At 38.0% G+C, this 12,935-nt stretch overlaps 1 protein-coding gene across 8 annotated transcripts in view; it reads left to right on the forward strand.

The window, feature by feature from the left end:
- The window catches only part of nav2a (neuron navigator 2a), a 124,117-nt gene that overhangs the window by 41,830 nt on the left and 69,352 nt on the right, over positions 1-12,935 (forward strand). For 4 of the 8 annotated variants that reach the window (XM_077620328.1, XM_077620336.1, XM_077620354.1 and 1 more), the window contains exon 1: positions 7,140-7,914. The exons of the other annotated variants lie outside the window; for them this stretch is intronic. In XM_077620328.1, coding sequence (XP_077476454.1) covers positions 7,702-7,914 — 213 coding nt within the window. In that variant the 5' untranslated portion in view covers positions 7,140-7,701. Of the gene's footprint in view, positions 1-7,139; positions 7,915-12,935 lie in introns of those variants that run through there. 8 annotated transcript variants of the gene reach the window in all.

Consider the following 12,935-nt stretch of genomic DNA (forward strand, 5'->3'; position numbering starts at 1 on the left):
TTTCGTGCATGGCCTTGGATGCGGATGTTTCACAATGCGTGTTGGCTGCATGCGAGTGTGTGGTGAAGCTGGCAGGGATGCTGATGTGATTTGACATGGTTGAGGCTTGTAAAAGGATGGCTCAGTGGCTCCCAGCTGTAACCAGCTCGATTCAGCCCCTCCTCGGTTAGTTATTCTTTTCTCTCCCTGTTTGAGCTTATGTCAATTCAAGTATGTTGCTGCTTAGTGTTTGTTTACATAATCTATCGTTCCACATACAGTTGTGTTGCAAAAATACTGATGTAACCCATCATGAGTATCAGCATAAAATGATTTTTACAGTATGTTATACAAAATACTCATGTTATGCAAGTCCTAACTAGTGTTGAATCATTTTTTTATTGTAGCAAAAGAATATACTTTCCTTTGACTTTAACTACATTTTCAACTACAGCTGGTTAACAAATATTATACATTGGTTAATGACATAAACTAACAAAAATATAAAATAGTTTTAGTGGTGTTAACTTTTTTTTTATGGCAGAAGCTTGAGGGTTTTAGTATGACACAAAAAAATACAATGAATTATTCTTGCAGCTCACATCAAACAATTCGCTTAAATCAGGCCATGGATGAGGAATAGAGCACTTTTGAAAAATAGTTGCCATCTTCATTAATTATCTCTGCTCTGTCCCTGTTTTTCTCAATATCCCAGCTACAGTTGAATCTACCGTGCCCAATTAATGCATCATAATCCAATGCTTTTGACAAAAGTAAAATCCTATTTCGACATGGTAAAGAGCTGAAGCACAGTTACTGTACTCAACATATGGAAACTAAACTCCTTGATAAAAAAAATAAAACTCAAATAAAATCCAGCTAGTCCGAATAGCTATTCTGAAATACTGTAACAATGTTTGCACTGTGTCCAAAGAAGAGAATTTATGAGACAATTAATTGTCTGTCTTGGGTTAACCTTCTGTGTGTGGGTGTGACTTTTCCTCCCTTATAACCTTTTTAGCTCTAAACTGGTGTGAATGTTTACTACAAAGTCCATGTAATTGGATGTTATGGTCTAATTTTTCAAATACAGTGCAAGCTTTCAAGCTGTCATAATAAATGGATGACCGCTCTGAAGGCAGCAAAAGATATGGAGCAAGCACCTTGATTATTTAGTTGTGCTTTCTCTTTACATTAACAAAATGTTACATCCTCAAGTCATTCTGTCCAATCTTGAGTCTAGTTCCTCTCTATTTTGAAGAGATTATTTTTCACTAAAAGTGAACTATTCCAGGGATTGCTCTTGTGGTTAGAACACACATGTAGAACAACCCGCAAGATCCTGTGGGAGGAAATCACAATGGGTGACGATCACCCTGCACTGTTAGGTCGAGCCACATTCGTCTGCTGATGAGAACGTGCAGTTTGGACCTGTTTGTTTGATTCAGTCACCCATTCATTTTCCGTTCTGCTTATCTGCACAAGGGTTGTGGGGGTGCTGAAACCTATCCCTGCCAACTATGGGCAGTAGGCAAGGGGGACCCTGAAGTGGTTGCCAGCCAATCGCAAGTCACAAGAAGTGGAACAAGCATTCACGCTTACAATCACACCTAGGCACAATTTAAATTGTTCAACTAGTCTACCATGCAAGTTTTTTTGGATGTGGTGGGAAACCGGAGTACCCAGAGAAAACCCATGCAGGCAGTGGGAGAACATGCAGTCTCCACACTGAAAGAACCATGTTTCGGAGAACTGTGAGTCAGATGAGCTGCGTACTCATTCACCGTGCATCCCTGTTTGTTTGATACGTGTATTAAATGCAAGGTTAGTAGGCAAAACATTTCATGCGGCGAATATTGTAGGATGCTGCATTACCGCCCTTTTGTGAAAGCGATTTTATTGTGGAAAAAGAGCCCTGAATTCTTGGATGTTTATATTTACGACGGCTTTAAGATATAACATCATAATCCATGTGAGAGGTTGGTAAAGCTATTAGATATATACAAAGACCTTGTAAAGTAATACAATTTGTCCTTAGAAACAAAACGAATTTGTAACCTTGAACAACTCTTTAGCTCTATTCTTTGCTTTATTTTGTCACACACATAGACCTTCCTTCTTTTAGTGGCTTCTTTTCACTCTCATTGGCCCATGTTTTTAGAAAAGACCTGCTTTCTGCTGTATTAGCATGAAAGCGTGTTTAGTGTGTTGACGAGACTGGGTAAAAAAAAGAACGGGTACTTTCCTTACCCAGCATGCTGCCTCAGGGGCAGACTGGAACTACTCACTAAGCTCTTTAAAGGATTGCTTAGTGTAATAAAGAGCACACATTCTAATCTGATCACCAGATCGCAGCTGTCAGAAACTGTAGATTTACATTTAAAGGTGCATCTGCTGCACCAAAATCACACCTGGCCGGCTCCCTCGGCAGCAAGGATAAATTGTCTTTGCCTTTGGAGAGCGGTGTTTCCAGAAACAATGCCATTAAAATATGAGCAAGAATTATATACAATCGAGTTATGCAAATGATTTCATTTTTATAATCGTCTTTGATTTTTTAATTAGATTTATGTAAGATATTTAAACAAATTCAATCTTTTAAATATGCAAAATGGGAATGCTGTTTTAAAAAATGTTTTTTTAAATTAGTTAAAGAATTCCAGGGTCACCGATTCGCTCATGTGGCATATAATCTCTTTAGACAGAGTTAATAATTAACAATTTGCTGTACTCTACCTTTGGAAATGTGTTTGGTTTATGCCTTTTCCTTTACAGCTCATAGATTGACTCAAATCACAACATAGAAAGCACAAAAACACATTGGAAGCTGTTTAGTTGATAGTTAACATGCTTCCTTGATTCAGGCTTTGCAGATTTGCTCGGCATTCGTTACTGCAATAATTGAGTTGTGCCCTATCATTTATGTACATACTCAAATTTACAACAAGCAAATAGAAATCTACTTTTATTCTATAATCCAAGTTAATGTTGTGGATACCCTCTTCTCTTCTATATTTGTTTCTTTTGTCTGAAGTTTGCTTGTATCACATTCTCACCCAATCAGGTCTGTCAGAGTAATAATTATTAACATTTTAAATGTCGTTCTCCTACTTGAAATGAAAAAATGTTATAATAACAATAAATAATTGCTATTATGCCCCCGCCTTTGGCCGGAAGTCAGCTGGGATAGGCTCCAGCACCCCACACAACCCTAGTAAGGATAAAGCAGTTCAGAAAATGAGATGAGAATTGCTATTATGCTTGGGACTTGTTTTTTTTGGCATCGCAGACGTCGTTCGTGCACCGAGCCCACGCCCACGCAATTTTAGAAAATAGAAAGAGCTTTACCGATCCGCGGTGAGAAAAAGGTTGGGGACCGCTGTTACGCTACTCCTCAATTAGAGACATCCTCACATTATCTTCCAAATTAGAGGCTTTAATTTCCTTTCCATTACATATTGTAGTTGGTTGCCTGATTTTGTTATTTCTTCAGAGCTTAGATTTCTTTTATAATATCAAATAAAGTTCGATTGTGGAGGTAATGGACCCCGAGAGCTGACTTCTCATCAAGTGGCCTCCTGTAGGACAACATCACATTTATTTGGATTTTCCCTACTCAAATGATTTTAATTTGTTTTACGTTATTGTGGAAGGAAGAATCATTTATTGAATGGAAATTGTGAGTAAGTGGGGCTAATCTCGGTGGGCAGTACTTGGCAGCACATTTCCGCTCTGGTGCCTTGCAGGCATGAACAGGCTATAAACCTGACCAGTAACTCCCTCAGTGACTTTGAGGTAAAAACTTGCCTCTGTCCAAAATTCCTGTTGATCTTTTGAACTTTTAGTGAGGTTTATATAAACTTAAACATCCCATGGTGTCTCATCTAACTCTTAACAAGTGTCATTAAATTTACTAAAAGATGAGATGGATAGTATAGAATTTAATATAATCTTTGTGATTTTAATGAGACTGTAATTATTCATTCTTTTCCATTCCACTTATCCTCACAAGGGGCACAGGGGTGTTGGAGCTTATCCCAGCCAAATTGGTTGCCAACCAATGCAGGTCACAAATGAACACGGCCATTTGGACTCACACTTTAACCTCAGGACATTGCATGTTTTATGGATGTGGGAGGGAAACCGGAGTGCTGCTGTTTCCTTTGCGAATGTTGACCTGAAGCAAAACTTTCCAGAAAGTGCTTAATGCACATTAGAAAAGGTTTATTTAATGTGACAACACACTTTTGCTAGTTTAGATGATGGGGGTTCTTTTCAACCCATCTTCTTCAAGTTCAACATCAGTGAGAAAATTCTACACATCCTTGTTAAACTGCAAGCTTTTGTGGTGTATATAATATGAGATCAAGCTAATAATTTTAAAACAACAGCAATAATATTTGAATTGAACTCAATTGAATGCTTTTATTGTCATTATACAAGTATAATGACATTTAAAGCTTTCACTGCATAAATAGCAACAGACAGACAAATAAATAATCAAGAGATAAGTAATGTGTTTATTTGTATTTGGTTTGTAGATCTCACATTTATTTAGGAAAACTTTTTAATAATAGTTAACTTTATGTATTTTTTTTCAAAAATCATAGAAAACATTTCAGAAGTGAAGCAGTGTGTAGAATTATTAGTGGGAACGCGCTCACCGGTCAACACTCACTTCTTTCTTCATTAGCTTTTGCCAGGTCACAGTTTTTATTTTATCTTCTCTTGCTATTTTGTTATTGTTTGATGTTTCTAAAGTGAAGAGATGCCACTCTCTTGGGTCACGTTGGCAATGTGATTGGGTGAACCATGAGATGCTTTGAAAAGGTTATTTGAACTGACCTCACTTGCACCAAAGCCATGTGCAAGCTTTACTGGGCTTCCTAGATTCGTGGTTCAGCCTTGTAAAATTGCCATTTCATATTACTGTGAATAATCATTGGTGCATGTGTAGGTCAAGTTGGAGATGCTTTTCTGTCATTGCGGAAATATCAGGTTGTTGCTCTCACTCTCATCTCATAATGAAAAAGCATAAATAGAGCTCTGGTTGTGTGTATGCGAGTGAGTTTTGGGGTTAATTTCATTAACCCTTAGTCAGATATGTACTGTATTAATAAAGTTTAACATTTGTCACTACAGCATTTGAGTTTGGTTAGATAGATAACAGGAGGATATTGTAGTCTAAAAGAAGAATACTATAATTACATTATTTTTGAAGCTGGAGTACAATTTTTCCACAGGTTCTTCAATGTAATTATTTTAAGTGCAGTCTTATTTACCTCATATTACATTCATAAACTGTTCCTTTTTAATTAAGTCATAACAGGCAACCTTTATATTGTCCCTTCCAAAGAAAAAGCACTAAAGTATTATATGCTAAAACAGGAACGAGGCGTACAATGACTCATAATAAGGATCATTTAATCTTTTCCTTTTATTCTTAAATATTATTTGATTCTCAGTATAATCTTTGTTAACTATATCTCAATAGTTACAATACTGTACCACAGGCATATATCAACCCCTCTTATTATTCTAACTCGGAATAAAGAATAGACTTGAAGCAGGGCAGTCATCACCAGGTGTCCTAGTTCCTACTCTCAGGAGCCACGTGCATTTAACTGTCTATATTAATAGTCTTTACTGAACCGGCATGTGATACCTTTAAATAATTAAATTTTCTTATTTTGTTCTCCTGCTCATGGAGTACTGCATTGCAATTCAAACATGGCTGTTTACCATTACTGTGGATCATGGGAAAACAATGGAAGTTTCCACTTCTGTCATGGGTTGTGCATGTTCTGCCATTTTCCATTTTGCAAATGACATGGGAGGCTGGTGGTAGGCTAACTTGCGTTCCTTTGCAATTATGCCAGACCCTTTGTTTTGATCACAGGATATGGGTGTGTCTTTCTATCTCCATGAAACAGGCATCAGTTTATAATGGGGTCATGTTATTGTTGATAAATATCAGTTATAACTCAGTTGTTAACATTTTTCCTCTGGCGTGCAATGTCTAGCATTGACACAATGTCCAGGCTCAAACTTTTTACATTTATGTCTCTAAACTGTTCTGATTATGACGGGCATTGTGGTGTTCAACATATGTAAGTTAGCCTTTTTCGGGGAGTGAGAAGATGGCCTCGCCGGCATGATGATTGTTATGCCCAATCAGCAATTTAAAAAAATCATCAGTAAATTAGATTTACAAAATGTGAATGCACACCATCTCTTATTTTAAAATATATAATCTTTGAGATGATACGTTTAGTATGTTAATCCTAATCCAGTTAAACACAAATCTGTAATTATGTAAATGCTAACGTTTAATGTGCCTGTATGCGTGTCTGTGTGTGTGAATGTGTGCCTCGTTCAATTTGACTGAAAACTGCAAACACTTATTTTTACTAAACTCAAAAGGATCTTTGTGTTCTAATATCATTGAAATACTTTTAATTGTGTGATTGGGCCTCTTTTGGCAACTGCAGGTTCCGTTTAAAATGTTTATGGGTGTACATAAAACCATTGTTTTTGTTTCTTTCTACACGTCTCAGTTTTTGTAGTAGTTTTTAAAGCAGCCATTTCTTTCAAACAAATATCAGTACATTTAAAATAAGTGTTCCATATACTTGTTTGCAATTTAAAAATGAATTCTTTCTACAGTAACTATGCAATTAATTGCAAGGCTCCCCAGCTATTTATTCATTAATTTTCCATACTGCATATCCTCACACGTAAAGGAGGGTGGTCTTGGAGCCTATCCCAGCCGACTACGGGCACCAGGCAGGGGATGCCCTGAATCGGTGGCCAGCCAATCGCAGGCCACACGGAGACAGACAAGCATACATACAGTGTTCAACCAGCCTACTCTGCATTTTTGGGGATGTGGGAGGAAATCAGAGTACATGGAGAAAATGCACACAAGCCCGAAGAGAACATGCAAACTCCACACATTGAGGACCGACCTGGGACCCAACCCTCAACCCAGAACTGTAAGGCCTGTAATTTATATATCGTAATTTTGTGCATGTGCTTTCCTCACATAGTATCCCAGTCCTTGTACATGTAAGCCACACCTGCTCTGAAAGGGGCCAGGCTGGTAGGAAGAGAGAAAGGCAGTCATCTGTAGCCTGCGTTGTCATAGGCTTAGGAGTCGCTCAAGTGAGCGTACACTGCCTCTGCTCCGTTGACTCGTCTCTGCGGCGGACAGCCTGTCAGCTCTTTTCTGCCGTCATTAAACACACGCACTGACTGCTCTGCCTCTTGGCGGATCTCCAGCTCTATTGATGATGCTTATTACTGGAGGGGAATGCGCACTGTATTTAGTTGTCGACGTTGGATTCTTCTGAGCTTAAAGTTGGATTCTTTTTATTTTACTTCGTGGACTCTACATTTTTCAGTTTTAGATGGACATACTCGTCTGCGTCCAAACTGCGAGTTTTGTATTTTTATGACTGAAGCAATCTACTTGGTTTCAGGCAACAGGTGGACGTTTTAAGCAGGTTACTGTTTTTGGGGAGGTTATCATACTCCCCTACTGAGATCAGACAGAAGGAGCCACCATCTGGGTGCACGCTTCATCATTAAGGTGAACTAACAGAAGTTGCTCAATCTAATCTAAATTGTAGATGCTACTTTTCCCATCTTGTGGTGGGGTGCCATTCCTGCCAACAAGTAGGGGAGTGTGGAGTCAATATCACCAGTGGAGCCAGGGATAAAATGCCAACCATTCTTGTGGCCTCAAGCATGAAGTCAGGACTCCCCAAACCGGTACACAGCGCGTTGCCCATTCCTCAAGTCCCCCGCAGGCAATCAAGTCTCACTCAGCTTGCTGTGCCGCTCAAGACTCAAATTCCATCTCTGAACCAGCAGTTGGGCTCGGGACGTCGACGAGGTCCTGCAACTGTGTTAGAGATCAGGAGAAATGCTCAGGTCAGGATACAGTCATCACAAATTATTTCACACTTGTCCATCAAAAGAGATAATACTGTGTGTATCCAGGAACTCTATACCATACCGTACCTGGCCCACCTGTTTGGATAGCTCGGGTCGAACACATAAATAATGCAACAGCTCTTCAATGATGATTAAAGCGTTCAACCAAACTCAGTATAAAATCTGGGCATGAGCATCAAAGTGATTTCTTAATTTAATTGAAGGATTTTTTTTTAATTTAATGTTTTTTAATAATAATTTAATATTTGGGGAGAGCCGCTGTTTGCTCCCCACATTTTAGCAATAGTGTCATTTCACAACTCAACACCCATGTTTTTGAGTCAATTCTACAAAATGTCTAACAGACAAATAGATTAGTTTACCAATGAAAAACAAGAAATTCAAAGTGATTGTCACTGTCAATGTGTGTCTTTGCTGCTCAGGGTGGCACTATGGTCACTCGACTGTGTTTATTATATGATGGTTGCACTTAGCAACTGCAAACAAACGGCTGCAAGGCCAAGCGAAAGCTCAGCAGCCTTGTAAGGCATTGAGGACAGCAAGAGAAGTGTGCGTGTGTTGTGTGTTGTGCAGCCGGCAAGCGCATGCTTGGCAACCTGTCTGTACAGTAAGCAGCGCTGTACTTTGTTTAGGAAACCAACATGTGATGACAACCGGGCAGAGCTGTTTCTAGAGATGCTGTTGCTTCTTGGACTGCTAATCACGTTTTCTCGCTGACCTATTTCTCAATGACTTACTGCCTCTCACCATCCCCTCAGTGCTGATAAAGCAGCAGTTCTCTCCCTCGGCTGGGTTAACCTTTGACATTGAATGTACCACCATGCATCCACATTGCCTATTACTGAGTATGATTGAGTTGGTATGTTTAGTCAGTCTTTCCTCTAGAAAATAAATAGTACACTGTTTTTCTTCATTGTTTTAAAAATATAGTTTTGTATCGTCAACCTAGCATAGTAGGACAGAAATGATGCCTTTTACTTTATGGTGGTGCAGCGAGGGCATGATAGGAGGAAATAATTCAGCAATCAGTTACGTGAGTTGAGCATTTTTAGCTGCAGCCACAAGGAATGTGCGTCATTCTGTTGCAGAGGATGCGAAAACCACTTTTAACACCCACTATAGACGTTAATGCAGTGAACCTGAATCAATACAGTCTCAAGTGGGCTTTCTTTTGAAACATTTCCTTAGTTAGTAAAACTTGTCCGAAAATGTCCAGGTTTCATTTGAATAATATGAGCAAGTTTGCAAAGCAGCATAGGCGGCTTAATGCTTACATCCTGTTTTTCTTTAAATATATTCCGCCACTTAGAGTAGATAATTTATGCTTGACATAAACCTGACCATCCAATATATATTAACTCATTGACTACCAATCACAACAATTGACCCCCAATTAATTAAAATTGTGGCAACTGGCTGGGAATGATCATTCGCTGCTGGTTCCAGTCATAATGGATTGGACATATAACAAATAATGACTCTTTGGCTTATTTTAGGCAGTCTATGTTGTAATTTACACTTCATAATATACGCATACATGCACATCTCTCTCTCTCTCTCTCTCTCTCTCTCTCTCTCTCTCTCTCTCTCTCTCTATATATATATCTATATCTATCTATCTATATATATATATATATATATATATATATATATATATATATATATATATATATATATATATATATATATATATATATGATTTGCTAATCATTGGATTCTGTTTTTATTTATGTTTAACACAACCCCCAAACATTATTTGGGGTTGTATGAATATTCAAAACAGAACCAACACATTTTCCCCATTTGCACCTATGAGACGCAATCCAAATCACTTGTTCTTCAATTTTCTTTCCCATTTCTTCTTGATATGACCTACAAAAAACATTGTACATAAAACATGTTTTATTTTCTCAATATTTACCAATGAACTCGCTCACAAAGGGCCTGTGCCACATGATAAAAAAAAAAACCTCCCTTTTGGTCAAATCTTTGTAAAATGCTTGTTACCAATTGCTTTCAAGTACCCACATGTGAGTCACTAATAAGGCCTGTAATTGAATTTTGCGAATTCAGCTAGAATTATGAGATCTGAATGGGAAGAGAGTTATAATTTCAGGGAATGCCATAATAATTTTAATCTTAGTGTAATAGTGGTTAACGCATTGGCGTCACAGTTCTGAGGTGGAGGAATCGAACCGAGCTTTTAAATCAAACAACACTATTTAAAATATCATTAATAAGATACAGTTTTATATTGAAACTTTTCAACTAAAGTATTTCAGATTTCAAGTTCAACAATTCATTTTAAGTTTCTGAAGGCACAAATATCAGCGCATTGAAGTCCCTTTAATTTCCAATCATGAACCTGATTTTTGCAGTTAATGTGTTTACCTGCTTTTTTAAAAATAATCATTTTATTTCCTAACTTTCCAATTCTCTTGTCTTTCTCGTGCCAGTTTTTTCAACATACTGCATTCATCACATTGGGAGCTATATAATATTTGCAAATAAAACAAAGTTAATCAGTTTGACTATCAGCCATATTGTCTTGGTAGTTTGATCAGTGTATTAAACCATTGTGTCTATGTTGTTCATGTATAGCACTATTTTAAAGGCAAAGGGGAAAAGCAGAAGAGAAAGTTCTTCTTTGGAAAGATCCCAATGTAAGGTGCCTGCACTTATCTGAGGCATTAGTGGAGTGGTTAAAGAGGCTTGTGCATCCAGCTGGATGGCCGACTTGGCTCCAAACACATCAACATGTTGCTTACACCTGTAGCGGAACACCGAATCATTGATGCCAACAGAGCATGCAAAGATATCCACTCAAATCAGTATTTACAAGCCAGAGGATACGTCTCTCCTTCTGCAAACATGAATGCACTGAAACACTGCTGCCCTCTAGAGTTTGTAGTATGAGCCTTAATACTAAACATATATAACATGGTTGTTCACAGGCGTCTTTTTATGCTTCCTTGCTGATGTAATTTTAATTCTTTCATAGTGCTTTTTACAGGTAAGTGACAATTGTTATTTTTTTGGTTATTATTATGTTTTAGGTAAATAATCCATATAGCTACATATGTGTATATACTTTCCATCACACTTTCATTCATGAGCAACATACAGCTATTTGTATATTTTCACATACCTGGGAAAGTATGCAGCTCTTTCAAATCTTCTGCAAGAACAGCAACATAAATAAATCTGCACACGCACACAAATACACACACTCAATTAATTGAATGACTTGTCCATGTGACCGTTTGATAAGGCCTTCGTTTCTTGATAAGTATCTTTCCGATAAAAGCTATTTCCTCTGTAAATATGTGCTTTATGGCGCGCACAAGCTCCATCTGGAACTGGAATTGATAACACACTAACATTAATAAAAAGATATTGGAAAGCTGAAAGGGGTCATTGTATGGTATTTAAAAAGGCAATCACTGTATAAATTAAGCAGAACTGACAGGACAAAAGCCTTAATGCAGAAGCTGACATATTACATTTCTGCTTTTTGTAATACCTTGAGATGCCAGTGACACAGAGGTCCATTAATTAAAGATCTTCCTTTATTAAAGATGGGTGATTGCCTAATATGATTATTGTGCTCAGTCACATGATCCATCTCTGAAGGCAATAGATCTGCCTTGGCTAAGAGGGTTACTGATGTGAATTAAATAATACTGTGGTATTAAGTTGATTCTATGACTCTGAACAAAATGATAGCACATTTGAATTGGTTTTGATGCTATACATTATTTTGATCTTTTGATTTAAATGCTTTAAGAATGTTTATATACACACACACACACACATATATACATATATGTATATATTATACATATTACAGTAATACCTTGACATACGAGTGTTCCAACATATGATAAATTTGAGATAAGAGGAAAATTCCGAGCAAATATTTGCCTTGAGATACGAGACAAATTTGAGATATGAGCATACCAGATGGTTCCCGATGCGGACGTCCGGTTGGCCGAGTATGCGAGAGGCTGCTTACGAGAACAGCATCATCTTTTTCGCCGCATCTCCCTCGCGTAAAGATATCTACGAGCACTAGCCGTACAGGTTGCAGTACCAACAAATTGGTATCGTTGAATACGTTGGCCAGAGGGGGTTCAGCACTCTTGATTACCCCATTGAGTTTAAGAGCAGACCTAAAAAGAATCCATTCATTCACAAGCCACTGGTAAAACAATTAAGCTGCTAAGGTGAAAAAGGGCCAAATCAAAAAGAGCCACAAACAACTTCAGCCTGCTGTTATTCAGTGAGGAGGCTGAAGAAAACGAGGATATGGTCAATCAAGCCAGTCAGCGTCTAAAAGGAGGCATTTTTTGCATTAATCAGAGCAAAATTAAGGCAAGAACAATGGTTTCAAACCAAGCCAGTGCAATGAAGGGCTACCCATCCTTTCCAAGCTGCGCAGTGACATTCATAACGAAATGTAGGCCTTCGTTTCATATGGTTAAAGGATAAACAGTTAGCGGGAGATAGCGTGACCGAGTTGATCATGTGCGAAAAAGCCAGCAGAATCTACATGGACTTGAAACCCAAGAAAGCATCTCAAAAAGACACCAGCGAAACCCTTCAAAGCGAGTCGTGGCTGGTTTGATAATAAAAATAAAAATAAACGAACACTCGGTTCTGAGGCATGGAGAAGCCAGGAAGTTCCGACTGGAAACCCGCGGTGGAATACATTAACATCTTTGCCTCGGTTATTACACACGGTTTAAATTTAGTGTAACGTATGATTGAAACTTATATTTAAGTGTGTGTTTAGTAATCTAAGTTAAATTTAAAGTTTATGTTATGTTACGAGCACCTTCCCGTCAAGTCTCTGTCCTGTTCTTTCTCTCTCATCCTTTTCTCTCCCTCCTACGCACTACCGTCTGTCTGTACTGAATAATGTCACATTTTAGCATTGAAGATCATAACGTCTAGTTAGGTATTTGTTACTTTGTGAGTAGGTGGTGAATTAGAAC

This window comes from Stigmatopora argus, chromosome 2 (genome assembly GCF_051989625.1).
Source record: "Stigmatopora argus isolate UIUO_Sarg chromosome 2, RoL_Sarg_1.0, whole genome shotgun sequence".
NCBI lineage: Eukaryota > Metazoa > Chordata > Actinopteri > Syngnathiformes > Syngnathidae > Stigmatopora > Stigmatopora argus.